Source organism: Acanthisitta chloris, unplaced genomic scaffold, assembly GCF_000695815.1.
Source record: "Acanthisitta chloris isolate BGI_N310 unplaced genomic scaffold, ASM69581v1 scaffold11991, whole genome shotgun sequence".
Taxonomy (NCBI): Eukaryota; Metazoa; Chordata; class Aves; order Passeriformes; family Acanthisittidae; genus Acanthisitta; species Acanthisitta chloris.
Window position 1 is genome coordinate 1 of NW_008655506.1, and position 15,612 is coordinate 15,612.

Here is a 15,612-nt window from a genome sequence, read left to right on the forward strand (position 1 = left end):
CTGCGGTGGGAGCTCCGAGGCTCTGGGCCGCTCCTGCCTAGTGCAGAGCCCGAGACGTCGCGCCTGATGCGAGGGTTGCAGTGCGATCTACCCCCATCCGTCTCCTGCCGACCTCTCGCTCCCTCCCGCTCCCCAATCTGTGCCCCCTCCCCCCGCCGAGGGGCTCGGGGGGCGCGCTGGGGGCTCGGGTTTGTTTTGAGCGGGCTGGAGGGGAGGAGCGATGCCAGCAGGAGCCAGATGTCGAGCTCTTTTGTTTTCAGAAACGGCCTGATAAGCCGTTTGGTGTGTCGTGTCCGCAGGTAGAAAGATGCCTTTGTACGCGCTGTAGTCTGGATGCAAAGGCCAAAGAAGGGAAGGTTGGAAGGAGCCGCACGGGACAGCGAGGGCTCTAGCGCTGGGCTGGGCTGGGCAGGCTCCCCGCGCGGGGTCTGCGTTTTGTTGGCCCTGGAAAATGAGGCTGCTGCCCGTATCCTTCGTCTGTGTAAATACAACAACCTCCAGCTTCCAGATTTCCCATTAAGTTGTTTACTTTGCTTCAAACAGAGAAGCCATCCCTTTGGTACGCGTTAAGCATATAACCTTTCAACTGCGAGAGTTCTAAAGGCTTTTTATGGTTGGTTGTGATTATAACGTTAGGAGTTACAAATCCTGTTGGAGAAGCCTTGTCACTGATGAGTACTACATTGTGGAATGCTCTCACATGTTCATGTTTGCCTCTTTTTTTCATGTGGACTTAAATTTCTTTTGGGTTGTGTTACACACTGTATATGGTGTCACAGCCCCTAGGGAAAAGATGTACCTTGACATACTTGTTGCAGAGTTCTGTATAGGTACACCTCATCATATTTCATACAGGTGTACCTCCCAAGGCTTTTTCTTCACCCTAATTAAAAAGATGTTTTCATTGCTTTCTGCTGCACAGAGATCTGTAGGTCAGGCCATGATGCTGAACTAGCTGTCTAGTTAACAGGTGTGTGAGCAAAGTTCTGTACTTACTTTTAAATTGTTTTATTTCCCCTATATTTTGTGTAGTCCAGAAACTGGAGTTTCCCAAATCAATTTCCTGGCAGTGCTGCATTGGAGTAATGTTCACTTGAAACTTTGTACTCTTTGGGAGAAGCCTGTAAGCTGGGGGAGCTCAGTGGCTGTGCTGGGTGTCTTTTGTACTTCCCCTCAGTCCTGCTGTGTTCTTTGAACATAGTTTCTTGTTTGGGGGAGTTGTTGGCTGTTTGTTTCCTAATTATGTTGTCATCGCAATACATTGAAAAGTTTGGTTTATGAGGAAAAATTGATTGACTTTTGTTCTTGTTTTTTTTCTTCTTTTTTTACAGCATTGTCACTGATGTTGCAGTTGGTGTGAAGGTAGGATGTACACTTAACAATTAAGGGGGCAAACTTGATACAAAATTAACTACTTTGAGCATCAGTAATTGCAAGTTAGAAGATTTTAAGCAAACATTGTAAGCTGATAGCTAGTCAACAATATCTGTTTTATGAACTAAAAGTTCCTAGAGGTAAATTGGAGGCTATACACAAAAGACCTTTCTAGACACTGAACTGTGAACAGTGGTTCTACATTAATGTAGTGATGTCAGCTTCTTATTTTAAAGCTTAATTTTGCATATTTTTTCAAAGCAACACTTTCTCATTGCTTCATGGTGACTGTAAAAGTTGTGTTTTCTTCTCTCCCTCCCCCTCCTTTCTTCAAAACAGTTACTGCTGAAGTTAGAAAAGAAGTGACTGTCTGTAATAGGACACAGAAGTATGGGAGGTAGAATTTGTTATGCAGACACAGAAGTGGGTGTTTGCTTTGCTTTACTATTTATTTCTCAAGTTCAGTTATGAATTTAACATATTTTTTCTAACAAGGAAAGGGCTTCCAAATGATTGATAATTTGCTATTTATTTCATTTTTATATTCAAATCTGTCACAGGAATTTGATCAGTACTCCATGGTGGCAGACTGTGAAATAGTGAGATTGCAAAAGTATATGGGACAAGGGAACTTTAATGATGCATGTGAGCAATTCTATTTCAGTGGCAGAAATATACAAGTTTTCTGGTGCATACATTTAACCCTTCACATTTGTCTGGGGACTTTGTAGCTTGTGCTGTGTGGCTGCCTGTTCACCTGAGGCTGATCTGTGTCAACTGCTTGCTAAGCCAGGCTTTGTCGAGTAAGGCTCAGTGCTCACATTCAGTATAGGTCCTGCTGGATTTGGACTAGTTCTTATATAATAGAGCCTGTAGATCCAGCTGTTCTGTCAGATGTGTCTGTATGATATTTCTGAGCAAGATTCCTCCTAGGAGGAACTGTAAGAAGTCAGTTATATAGATTCTGGACTCATCTGGTTCCATATGTTCATGCAGTATTGGAGAACAGCTTAAAATCCCTCTCTGAATCATGAGAAAAGTGTAGTTATTAAAGTGCTTCTGTGGGAGCTAATCACAATCAGAAACATGAACTGGCACGATTGTTTCTCTGTTGCCTGGGAGGACAAAGTGTTACCTGATGAAAACTTAGGAATGTATTTAGCAGTTTGGAGGAATACCTAAGAGAGTTCCAAGCCTTTCAGAAGTAAACTGCTCTATGTGAACAGTTTTGGAACAATAAAAATAATAATCAAGTTGCCCTCAACTGTGTCTAGCGAAGAAGCAGTTTCAGGTAGACCATGTGTTGCTTGAACCTTAAATTCTGACCTTCTCACTTCAGGAGAAGTAAACGGATTCAGTATCCCTTTGGATCTTTACTATGAATGACTTCAATCTATGTGAATTTGAGTGTTATGAAATACATTGTAACCAGTAGTGTAATTTTGGAATCCTGTATTCAGATAGTAACCAGACAATGAAATAGACACTTCAGATGACATAAATGCTTCTTTCTGTTGATTGTAGAAGTTATATTATGAATATAAGAAAGAAGGCAAGGCAGGTGTATTAGAGGTAGTGATTAAAATAAATGCAAGAAAAGGTGCCAAAGTGTCAAAAAGATGTGTTCTTTACCTTGTAAAAATGGAGTTGCTGTCTTGATTTTAAAATAAAGCAATCCATTTGTGCATGGAAGCAGTGGAATAAATAAGGATGATGGTTTCCTGAAAAATATGGGAGGAGTAAAGTGGACTGTATGCTGGGAGGTTCTGTAATTATCTCAAGATACTAATAAAAAATTAAAACTGGAGTTTCTCACTAGTTGATGTATGCTGCTTGGGTAGCAGTCTAATGCTAGCTTGAGTCATGTTTTGTGGAAGACCATGTGAAGCATTTGTCCTTTATGTTCTCTGGTGATTATTCATTGCTCTTGATGGACTGATGTTTTAAAGTTGAAGAATGCTTAATGCTTTACCAATAGGTGTATATAAACAACTGGAATCATTCGTCTGGCCTTCCCTTGGTTGTTATTCTTTCTTTGGAGTGCAGTGGCAATGTGTATGGAGTAAGTTTTGAATCCAAGGAGTTGCATCAGCTGTTTTAGTGCTCCTTTAATGCTGCTTTTGTTGTGACTGGGAGGCCATTGGGCATGGACAGGCATTTCTGTGTGAAGTCAGCTTATCCAAGATGTTTGTTTTACCTGATGCTTCCTTCAGATTTTTTTACCTACATTATATATTGCTGATCAGTTGCCCAGCATGTTTGTGATACATTCCTTTATACTTGGAAAAATGGATTGTGACATAGGACTCTTCTGTTGGGAAAATGTACTTTATTTTATTGTCATCATCATCAGTCATATCCATACAAATTTGAAAATTTTATTAACTATTGTCTGTTTCCTCTCTTAAACAGAATAGTGAACATGTTATATTTGTAAATCCATTCGTAAGAGAGTAACAGAAGTTAACTACTGTAGTCTGGGTCTTGTCTTTCAATTGAAAGAGAGCTTTTGGGCTTTGGGGACTGCATATGGGCAGGGCAAGTATAGAGTAAGGGGAATGTTTGCTTATAATGTTTTATTAAGTTTTATAGTCTGACTTACCTGCAAATGAGGCTGATAAATTTCAAGCTATTGCCATTTGTTTGTGCCATGCACTTTGATTTGATTAAAAACATTTTTGTTCATCTGATGTGTAGTCTTTGTTTTATTTACGTGAGTCACCAGAAATTAACACAAAAAGTGGATGAGGAGGGGTGTAAAACATGATGTAAAGAATATACATCACACAGGTTCAAGGAATAATTTAGGTGAGCTTTGGGTGCGTATTGAGGATGATCTCTTCTGTATTTCAGCGTGTGCCACTTCAGTTTAATACATCATCCTTCTGGGTGGCATGTGTAGCTGTGCAGTAAATGGGGCCTGAACAATTGACTGACTCATTTTGTGTATGTGTGTTGCACGTTTCAGAATGGCTGAGGTGTACTTATACCTGACAGGAGAAAAGAAAGTCATTTCTTCATGGATGCATTATTTGGTACACTGTATTTGGGAACTTTTGATGTGGCTGATGGTGTTTTGGACTACACTGACCAAAAAGTGAGCTTCAGCTGCTGAGGATGGACAGCCCCAATTATAGCTAGGAGGGAAAACTCATATTCCAGTAAACATACGTTTGTAGTGTTTAAGGGTGTGGGAACAGCCTTTTTCCCGCCAAGTCATGGCATCAGCCTTTGCAGTGTGCTTAAGGAAAGAGGGAATTGTTGGTGCATATTTGGTGGGTTTTGTTAGGGATGGGTAGCAGATGCTGAGATGTACTGAATAGTTTTCCAAGCAGTAAAGTGTCACATAGTCACCCTTTTTCCTGGGTACTGGTTCTTAACATGAAGGAATTTAGTGGTATGGGGGAGATAACTAAAACCAGGAGAGAGAGGAGCTGGTGGAGAAAAGGGAGAGAGCACAAAGTAGCAGTCTGTAAGTACTCTTGAAGTATTGTCCACTTTGGTTTTTCAGTTAAGTTCTGAAGGGTAGTCTTCTCTGGTAAAGTTATGAAACGCTGACCCTTTTTTCCTACTAACAAGTGAGATTTTCCTTGTGGTAGAAACAAATATTGTGGATAAATTGTGGCTTTATTTCAGCTGTGCACTGTGTAATGAAAATGTGTTGAAAAGTCAGAAATTTTAGCAAGCTGTCAGAGTGTAAGTTTAGACTAAGCTTAAGAAATGGGAAACTTTCAGTCGCTTGTTCCTTTCATTTTTTTTCTTTTTCTGAAATCTTTTGCCTTCCCTGTTGTCATTCTGGCTGAAGAGACTGGTAGGATAAAAAACCTGATTAATTCATACAGACAAATGCCATGTGATGGTCAGGTTTTTTTATACTTAAAAGAGTAAAATTATAGTTTTGAGCTGTCTTTGGATGTCTAATATAAATACTAGTAGATTGCTGGTAGATTAAACAAGTCTGTTAAAGGCAGTGATATGAGAAACCTTTTTTTTTGTGAGTTGGAGGAACTGTTTTAATTTTGTGTTAGCTAGGATAATGTTGTGAAATAGCTTCTGTGTTCAATAATACTTAGTCATGATAGCAGCGGTAGATATCCAGAAAATACGTGGAACATCATAGCAGTGAAGTACGAATGAAGTGTGACCATGTCCAGTAGTTTTGAACTTTTCAGCAGTGGCATGGGGAATGTGTCCTTGGTGACAAAAAATAGCTTCTTACAGTGAAAGACATCTGCTCTCTCTTTAACAGTAACTTCTGTAAATTGACCCTGTTTGAAATGGCTTTCGTATTTATTCTCAGAACAGTTAATTCCAGGGGGTTTTATACCTTTGGTGGTTTTTTTTGTAATGCTCATTCTGCCACTGCAATATATGAAAAATAAGGAGAGCTGAAAACAGGAAGAAAAATGTTCAAAATTAGTTTGTGCTATGTAAGTATGCATCAGTGTAAGGAAGGTTCAGTATACCTATTTGATGTTTTGATGTCTGTCTCTAATTGGAAATTGCCTTTTTTTCATTTGGAACAGAACACTTATATTTGCATCTTAATTGAGGGGTTGCACAACAAGAAATGCGATCACCTGCACTGTCTGAAAAATATGAGCCAATACCGTCTTGAAAATACCTCTCCCGTTACTTGGATTTTTGGGCCATATTTTCACAAGCAAATGAAGCTGCATTCTGCAGTTTTCTCTGTCACTGTAATACTTGTGCAACAAATGTTTAGGTAGCAAATTCACACACCTCTTTAGGGACCTGCACCAGGATAAAGCTGTGCTGACACAACAGTGAGTTACATCTTTTTACTCAGTCTTGTACCAGTGTGTGGCTGCCTAAGTGCTTGTAGCAGTATAGAATTGGGGAGGACAGAAAAGGAATCAGTTGTTGGGGCCAGGGAGAAGGTAGGATTTTTGGTTTTGGTGGTAATTGGTTCAGATGGGGTTGTGGTTTCACAAGCTGTTCAGGAGTTTTGGTGTTTTTTCTAGCTGCAACTACATGCAGCTGTATTTAGCTTTTCATAAAACCATTTTTTTCTATGAGTGTAACATGAGCATTGAGTTACAGACAAAATAGCACTAGCACTTTGAATTTATTAGGGCAAAATAACAGATAATTGAGTAGAAAATACCTTTCATGTGGATCTCGTTTGAGATGTAGAAACTAGTACAGAAGGACCAAATCTGTAGATCGAGGTGCCATGATTCTCTATCCAGAAAGTGAAGAACGCAATCAGGTGGTAGCTCTAGTGACTTGTTCTTACCTATTCTAGTTTACTACCAGTAATGTACAGCTGTTTGAGAGTAGCACTTTCTTTCCTGGTAGAAGTGGAATAGGAAGTCTGAAATGCTGGAATGAATTATTGTTTGTGTTCTTTCCTCTGGATGTTTGAAGTGTTGACTCGTATTAAACAAGATTCTTGCTTGCAGTCTTTCCTTACAATTGAAAGTTTGGAGGTTTCCAGATGAGACTGTGTGACATGGTATAAGAGGAGATTTGATTCTTTATTCTTCAGCTTTTTGGTTTAGTAGTCCGTCAGTTTCTTCCACTGCTTTGAGAAATTTGGCTCTTTTTTACCTTGTGTTTTGAGAACCTGAAGGGTTTTCAGGAGAATTGATACTTGTCTCCTCTCAGTCTTAAAGACTTTTCAGAATCCTTTGGTTGCTCTCACTCTCAGTTTCTATGGACTTTGTGTGTTTTTATAAAATGAGGTACATAACATATACTGCGTGAATAGTTGCAAGAAAAAAAAAGCTTAATTTTGTCCTAGATCCTTTCTTAGCAAAAAAAATAAGTGCAAAAATGGTAAAGTTAGTTGTTGGGCTATATAAACAATATATGCTTGGCTGAGGAGAGTATGAAAAAGAATTGAAGTAGGGGAAAATAAAAAATGTAGAGTGTAAGTATGGAAAGGTGGTCATATTGTATCCAGTTAACTTAATGCAGAATGGAAAGCAAATGGTGTCATAAGTGAGTTACTAACCACCCATGGAGTTCATGGTCTGATTTGATAAGACTTCATGCGAATATACTTAGATATTGTAACCTTAAAAAAAACCCCTCAAGTAGAGTTCTCATGTAAGGTTCTCATGCAGTGATAAGTTCATAGTTTAGCCTGTATGCTTTGTAAAATACTTAAGGACCCTGCACGGAGTTTCTTTTGGATTGTATATTTAGGCTTGGCTTGTCCTTTCCTGAATGAGTCTTCTCTTATCCTATATGTATGAGAGGTGTAACGAATTCATTAGGCTAGTTTGGATTATGTGTTTTGGCAGTAGTGAGTGTAGTCAGAGCATAAGGCAGATCAAGCGTTTCTTCTTCAGAAAAGAGTCTGTGAGGGTGTATTTATGCAGTGTTTCATTAAAAATGTATTGTGTTAAAAATGAAGCATTCATTGAATTTTGATCCACCACATGTCAGCTGAACAGAGTTTGTAAATGCTGAGTTTTGTGGTTTAAAGTGTGTTCTGTTGTTTCCAGCATCCAGTCCCCAAAGTTAATTCAGGTATTGACTAAGTGTATTTACAAGTGTGTCTCTGTTAGAGGGGAATGTTTAATGTCTGGGTTGAAATTGTCGCATGCTTTTACTCCTCTCCCATACCATCAGGCTTCTGGTGCTTTCTTTTAAATTGTTCCCAGATGTTGTTAGAAATGAAGTGTTTTACAATGCTGTTGGATTTCCTTAAATCACGAGATCTGTCTCCTGGCTTATCTTACCCCTTGGGAAATTCGTGCCTGTAGGCTGGGAATGACTGTGGTAAATGTGCAGTGCAGCTAAAGTTCTCATATTTTTCTTTCATCTGGGGGAGAAGCAGAGAGAGGGAAGTGGGGAGGGCAGAAGCATCTTGGTTTTGAGAGAGGTTTGTAATACCAGCAAATTCACGTACTGCAAATGAGAGAATTTATCCAAAAATGTATTTTTCAATATCTTTGAGTGTCGTCTTTATCTTTTCTAGTGGGAATTTAAGAAATTACTTTGGGTGATACTGTTGACTTTTGAACAAGTGCAGTTTTGTCACTTGTTTACTCTTTCTAGGAGTATTAGTTTAGTATTCTTGTAGTGCACCTACACATGCTTCTAATAAGCCTTCTGTAATATACTGTTTGTTATATTAGGTTCAGCCATAACTTCTGATCAGAATCTCCATAGCCCTGAATTATTGGGAAGAGAGCTGATGTTTCTCTGACATAAACAGTTGTCAGAAAGTACTTTGATGCTTAAAAGATTAAACTGCTTTGTAAACTCTCAAGCCAGAGTTGTTACTCTGGTTATACCTTGCATATAATAAAATCTGGGGAGTGTTTGAAATATTTTAAGCTCTGTCTGGAGTGTGAGGAAAACAGCTGAGAAAGGCTTCCAAATAGTATATTTTTGATTAACCCGGAAGGATAGTACGACTGTAATGACTTTGTGAAATGACATAGTCGCATATTGTAACCTGTGATAGCAATGAAGCTTCCTGGTAGTCTGTTATGGGGGAAAAATCTGAAATCCTGCTACATAAATCCAGCTTGTGAGGGATTTTGAGTTAGCTATGACTATTAAAGCAAGGAGCTCAGAGATTAATTTGCTAAACTGGGGCTTCTTCTTTCTCTTTGTCTAATTGATTTTGTAAATTGCAGAAGTGACAGTATATACAATAACTATTCACTTAGGGAAATTTAAATGTCAAAGTGGTATCTTCAATTTGCAGTTTCTAAAATAATATTTCTCTAATTTCGAATTTTCTCTTAAATATATATTAATAGTCTGAATTGATATATTTTATATAATTTTTGGAAATAGTGCTACATGTCAGGGTTACATAATTCCATTGGTTGAAGTCATGTATTAACGTGATGTTTTCACACCATGGATGAAAATGCTCTCGTGGGGGCAAGTGTGTGATAACATGGGCTTCAGTGAAAGGACAGTGCTGACTCCATGACAAATGCAAGGTTCACTGGCTGCAAGAAGGTAGTTTGGCAACTCCTTTGTTTGTATACTAGTATTTTGACAGATGCTGGTTTCATGAAGAAATGTTCTGAGTATCTCTCATCTGAATGGTTAGTGGTTAGTCTCTGTGGAAGATTAATGTGGATGAATTTTCTTGACATTGGTAGGAATAGAAATATGGCATTGAAAACTTGTGCTGTTGAGGACTAGATGTTAGCAGATGATCTATTAATAGTATAATAGCAGTTTGTACTTCTTATTTTTGTCCTTTATAATCTCCTTTCCTCATGCTAAAGTGGATATTCAATTAGTCTCTGTGATGTTGCTATTGCAGTAACTTTCCTTTGCAGTCTATGATGAAATCATTATTGTGGGTTTTGTTTGTTTGTTATTTTAACTTAGAATTGAATGTTTCTGCCATCTTTGTATTTGTGATCTTCAATATTGTTATACAGTCTCAAACTGCTTTGATCCTTTAGAACACAGCAGTTTGCACAGACAGGAAAAGAGTTAAGTGAGCATTGCTCTTGCATCTTTCATTCTTCTTGAATTCTCTGTGTTCTTCAAAAATCTGAATTTAGTTTCCTTACCTCTGAAACACTCAACACAATTACCTCATTTGTTTTGCATGATTTGACTAGCAGAACTGATGTGCTTGAGAATGAGACTACTTAAATATTCAAGATGCTTGGAAAATTGGTTATAATTCTGAAATTCACATGTGGCGTGGCAGAGTGATGAAGAGCTTGGCTCTTGGAGCTAGATACCAGTTCTTTCTAGCCTAGCACCCTCTAAAAGAAGATTCACATCAAGCCAAAGCCAAGCATCCCAAACCACAAATTGAATCAAGTCTTATCTCCTCAATAAATTTAAGCAAAATAAATATTTGTGTAATTCTGGAGGTGCTTGTGTCACATAGTAGTGCCAGTTTAAGAGCACACACAGTGGCTTATTTGAGATGCTGGTATTAAATTGCTTTACAGACAATTGGCATCTTAAGATAATCCTTTTGAAGTAAATCACAATTACCAGGCAGTTACTGCTTTTTATTTTGCAATTTAACTACTATGTTGGACTTTGCAATGTTCTACTCATGTCAGTGTTATGTTAGAAAAATAGAACATTAAAGGGAATGAAGGACTGTTTGTTTCAAGTTATACCAAGTGCTTGTGTTAGTGTATTGTATTTATAGTAGAAAGCATGTAGTTTTAGTAACCAAGAGTTTCCATGACTTATCTATCTTGTTTCTCAGTTTTGTCTAGCTAAATTTTTCTTTGGTTATATCCTTAGTACATCATTGTGTCTTTTGCTGCATAGCTAGTTTTAACGTTGGATAAGTGCAGAGGTGTCTGGGCTGCTTAAGAATCAATTAGGAGAAATAACCATGTGTATCTAATAAGATGATTACTCACATGATAAGAGAGGTCTTTGTCTTTGATCAAAAGCTTGGGAAGTATGTATGGAAGTGAGTTAGAAGTTTGCTATACATTTGTGATGTCATGGGGAACTGGGAGAACATTCCACATAGACGAATGTGTACATCTGTGGATCACACTTTTGAGCACTAATTTATGCAAATAAGACAAGTGTAGCGGCCAGTGTAGGTAATTCACATTTATTTGTTCTTCTGAAGCAAAACTGTTAAAGCTTCAAGTGCAGTGACAAGATCTTGTGGCTGACTATGAAGGTATTCATGAAAGGTGAACTGTTCATGAGACACAAATACAGTAACTAAATATGCACTCAGCTGAGTAATTTGTGCTCCTTTTGGTTTTTTCTGCTGTGGATTAAGAAATTAACAGCTTTTTGAAAGCCTGATTTACTAGGAACCAGAAGTTTATGTAATCACTCTTGCATTCTGCTATTCAGCAGTTGCTGTTTTAAGTAACTTTCTGAAGCTGAAGACAGCTCAAATTTGAGAAAATTCAGAATTGTAAAGTTGCTTCAGGTTCTGGGAAGAGCAGTCATTTGGCACTGGGGGTGCTTCAGCTGTTTATGTAGTGACTGCTGTACCATTGCAAATTAATGTCTCGTATTAAGGAAAACAAAATTGCTACTGTATTATCTCAGTCTGCCTATGAATTGATTAACTGCTGCTACTTCTGCTTGTTCAGTTGCACTGTCCAGGCTGCAGCCAAGGGCTCCCAGGCAAGGCTAGGTGGATAGCTGCAGGCAGGGAAAGCTGCAGTTACCATGAAGCTAATAATGTTAGTAATCTTGGACTTTGCAACATTCTACTCATGTCAGTATTATGTTAGGAAAATAGAACATTAAAGAGAAAGGAGCAGTATTTATCTTTCAAATTATACAAAGTGCCTGCATTAGTGTATTATATTTATGGTAGAAAGCAATGTAGTTTGAGTAACAGAGAGTTTCCATAACTTATCTTGTTTCTCAGTTTTGTCCTGCTAAAGTTTTATGAGAAGTGCATCCTTACATTAAAAAGGACAAGACATGACCCTTATGGTCCTACATAATCTTGATATTAAGCATGATGCAGTTTTAAAGGAACTTCTGCTGATTTGATAGGCACAGTTTTGTTGCTTGCTATATACCCTTAAGAGATTAGAGTATTCAATAAACTCTATAAAGATTCTTGAGAGATGATGTTGAAAACTGAGTAAAGTTTAATGACTCTGTGTGTACATACACATATACACTATTTTTAAGAGCTTCTGGATTTTAGGTGTGGATTAAACTTTAACGTACTGTTCTGTATGTAGGCACACATATAGTGCACTATGATAAAACGGTAAAGGTTTGATTTTTATACACCTTGCAACTGTGCTGCCTAGAAAGGTGATAGCCTCAGGTTACTTTATTTTGCAGTATTGAGGTGCTTTGTAAAAAATATTCACTAACATTGTTGATTCTGTTGTAGTGTCCACAGCAGAATTCAGAACATTTATTTTTTATAAGGACAGGTAGTAACTGATTTCTTTCCTCATTTTCATTTTAGCAGTGACCTGGATTAGTGTTAAGGGTGCTGGGGAGATACTTTAGAAGTGAGGAAAGAACCAATTAGAAATGAAAGATGATATTCAAAGGTTGTCAGCTTTATTAGCTTTAAAAACTTTTTTTATTGCAAGATCACCTAAGTACTTGGTGGGCTCTTTGAGAGATGAAGTCTTGAGGGCCGAAAGGGGTTGGGGGGTAAAAGGAGAAAAGAAAAGAAAAAAAAATGGCATGAAAGGAAGGAAAAGTCTCTTCAGCGCAGTGTCAAATGCCCATTTTATAAATCATTTGAGAGGAAAGGATTATCTTGTATGTTTTCAATATGAACCCTCCCGATTTTTGCAGCCCACTTTCAAGTAATTTTCAAAAAGATAATTTGATATTTGTCATGTTTTAAGAATTCGATTGAAGATGTGTTTTGCAGAACAAATGGATGTCCCCAAAATGAAAGTTGATCATTTCTTGTGAAGACAAGTCTTTTTTTTTTTTGTTTAAATAGCAGTGTTAGAATTGAGCTAAACTCCATATTGCTGTTTGTGTAGATTGCCCTTGTAGTTTCAGCTAGATAAAGTAATTTGAGATATATGTGTATTCAAATAATAAAAATATAAGTTAAATGTTATTGAAATAGATTATATTTAATTATAATAATACTTTCATTTGAACTGGTGGACAAGAATTGCTGTTCAGCAGTTCTCATTGTGTCCAGAAATGGCTTCATTTCAGTGGTGGGTTAAACAACTGTGCTTAAGCTGCTCTCATTTCAGATTGCCATGTAAATATACTGCTTTACTTAGCTTTCAAGTTGTTGCACTTATTGCTAAAGAGGAAGTCTGCCAAATCTGAATAGGTTTGGTAGTGCTTACTTAAGTTCTTCTGAAGGTTTTCCCTGTCAAGCTGACAATTTTAATATCTTTAAAAATCACAAAATAGAGGAAAAAAAATCTCTTACTGTCTCTTTCTTTTTAGAGAGGATCTGACGAACTTCTTTCAGGCAGTGTACTCAATAGCCCGAACTCTAACATGAGCAGCATGGTAGTTACTGGTAAGTGATGCCCTTTCAAAGGAGAAATCTATAATTTATACTTGGACTCATTTCCTGTTTACAAGGGGAGAACACTGAAACAAAAATCCGTTGTGATATGGAGGGATAAACTGTTGACATGTATTAGACTATAGTGACCTTGTCTATACTCGCACACCTTGGGTATCCGAGAATAATCCCATAAAACAATAGGCAACTTTCAGATGTCTGCACACTAAATTGTTGGTGGGTGATGGGTTGAAAAATTACACTTGTCTTGTAAAGCTACCTTTAAAGTAAGGAATCACAACTGCCAAGCAAAGGTAAACAGCTTAACTCCTGTGTGACATCAACTTTTTCACACATAGACGTCTGCGAGTCTGGACACTACAGGGAACAACAGTGTTCCAGTTTCATAATACAGTATGGATTCAGGAGAACAGAATTTTGGTCTGTTCTGGTTCAGACTGCCAAAGCAGGAAGCTTCACTTTGCTCTTTCAGTTTGAGGTCTAAGTAGTAGAATCTCAGAGTGTCAGTGCAAAGTGAACGTGGTTATTCTTTAGTTAAATTTCTGATGATTAGATACATAGGTTTTTCATTTATTGGCACATAATAAAATGCCTTCTATTGAAGTTAATGCTTCTGTATGTTGAATATGCATTGAGTTTCTTTGGAAGGCTCATTTCAGAGGTCTTGCTTTCTTTCTTTTTTTCATTTTTTTCACCATCCCATTTTTTTTTTTTGTGTTGGTGGGGTTTTTTTGTGTTTGTTTTTTTATTTTTTTCCTGAGATGTGGAGGAATTAATTCATGATATCAGAGTGTTGCTGGGCTCTCCAAATAGTTGCCTGGTTTACTGCTTTACTGTGCCTGATCGATTTTTCTGTATGTATCTGCTGAGCAGTATAATCACTGATATTAGTAGCAGACCTTGCCTTTTAATCTAGTAGTAAGAGGCTAGGTTTCAGTGTGCAATTTCATGTTATATTTAGGGTGCTGTGGTGGCAGCTGTTGCTAGAATGGGTAGCTAGCTCTGTGCTTTCTCATCCTACATCCTTAGCACAAGAAGAAGAAAACTCTCAACTCCACATGTTTCTGCTATGCTTTCTTGTGTTGGAGTGCTCAGACACTTGCAGAATCCAGCATTAAACTATACTAACAAAAAATGTAGTTTTCCCTTGGTGCAACTTACTGATCAGTCATGTGATTGCACAGTTGCTAGACACAGTGCAGTGTTGTGTGGAGGAGTGTGGCAGCAGAAGAGAGCCACTTCCACTGGCAGTTCTGTAACTAAAGATGAAGAGGTGATGATATGTCAGAATAGGTCAGAAATACAGTGTAGTGCATTTGTAGCCATTTTGGAACCTCAGAACATTTGTTTATCTTATCTGTTTTTCTTACTTCCTTCAGGTTCTGAAAGAGTTGGTTCTTGTTTTCGTTTTCTTGAAATGCTCTGCAGCCCTGGATATTAATTAGTGCTTCAGCAGTTTGCTTTACCTGAATGAGAAACTAGAATGTAAAGGAGTTCGAGTTATGTGTGTGACAGTTTAGATTTGGGCAGTGGGAGGGGGGGCACTGTTACCAGGAAAAAGTTCAAAATGTTACAAGATTTTCCCTATATTTTCAGAGAAACATTTAGTTCAAGAAAACTAAGTGCAAATTAAGTTATCAAAGGAAAAAAAAAGGTAAAGGAAAAAACAATTGAAATAAAAATGGTTATAATTTTGAGTTTTCAGAAGAAAATCTACAGAAGTTGGTCTAAGCAGCCTTTACACAGAAATTCTTTTCTCCATGAAAAGTTGTTAAAATGGACAAGCATGTTTTGATCCCATTAGGTTGACTTTGGAATTTGAGGTATTTAACACACACTGATTTTTCCTTCCTATCTTGTTTTAATTTCCACCCTTTTGAAGCTGGTTTGGGGTTTGGGCTTTATTCTTGGGAGTTTCTTTGTTGGGCGTGTGGGTATTTTTGGTGTGAGTGGGGTTTTTTTTGTTTGTTTGGTTTTGGTTTGGCACCCAGAACAATGAATGAGTTCTCAAGAAACGATCTCATTAACAAGCAGCAGTGGCTGTAGTGGCCTACCTAGTTCCTGTGCTATCTGTTGCCTGTTATAAAAGGTTTCATATAAATTGTGTAATGCGTAAGGCAGGTTGGTGGAAAAATAAAAAAAACCCCCACAATCTGTATGCAGTGCTATAATGCAAGCCATTCTCTATAGAAGTCATTGATAAGGGGGCTAGTTTATTTGGGTTTTTTTTTTAAAATCAGTTGCTTGGTATTCAAGTTTTGCTTCTGCCTGGCTTTGTTAAAACAGCATAACCCCCC

At 37.7% G+C, this 15,612-nt stretch overlaps 1 protein-coding gene across 3 annotated transcripts in view; it reads left to right on the forward strand.

Moving 5' to 3' along the window:
- The first annotated feature begins 1,333 nt into the window (after positions 1-1,333).
- Positions 1,334-15,612, forward strand: part of PTBP2 (polypyrimidine tract binding protein 2) — a 48,220-nt gene continuing 33,941 nt past the window's right edge. For all 3 annotated transcript variants that reach the window (XM_009083931.1, XM_009083932.1, XM_009083933.1), the window contains exons 1-2: positions 1,334-1,362; positions 13,231-13,306. In XM_009083931.1, the coding sequence (XP_009082179.1) occupies positions 13,285-13,306 (22 nt within the window). In that variant the 5' untranslated portion in view covers positions 1,334-1,362; positions 13,231-13,284. The remainder of the gene's footprint in view (positions 1,363-13,230; positions 13,307-15,612) is intronic.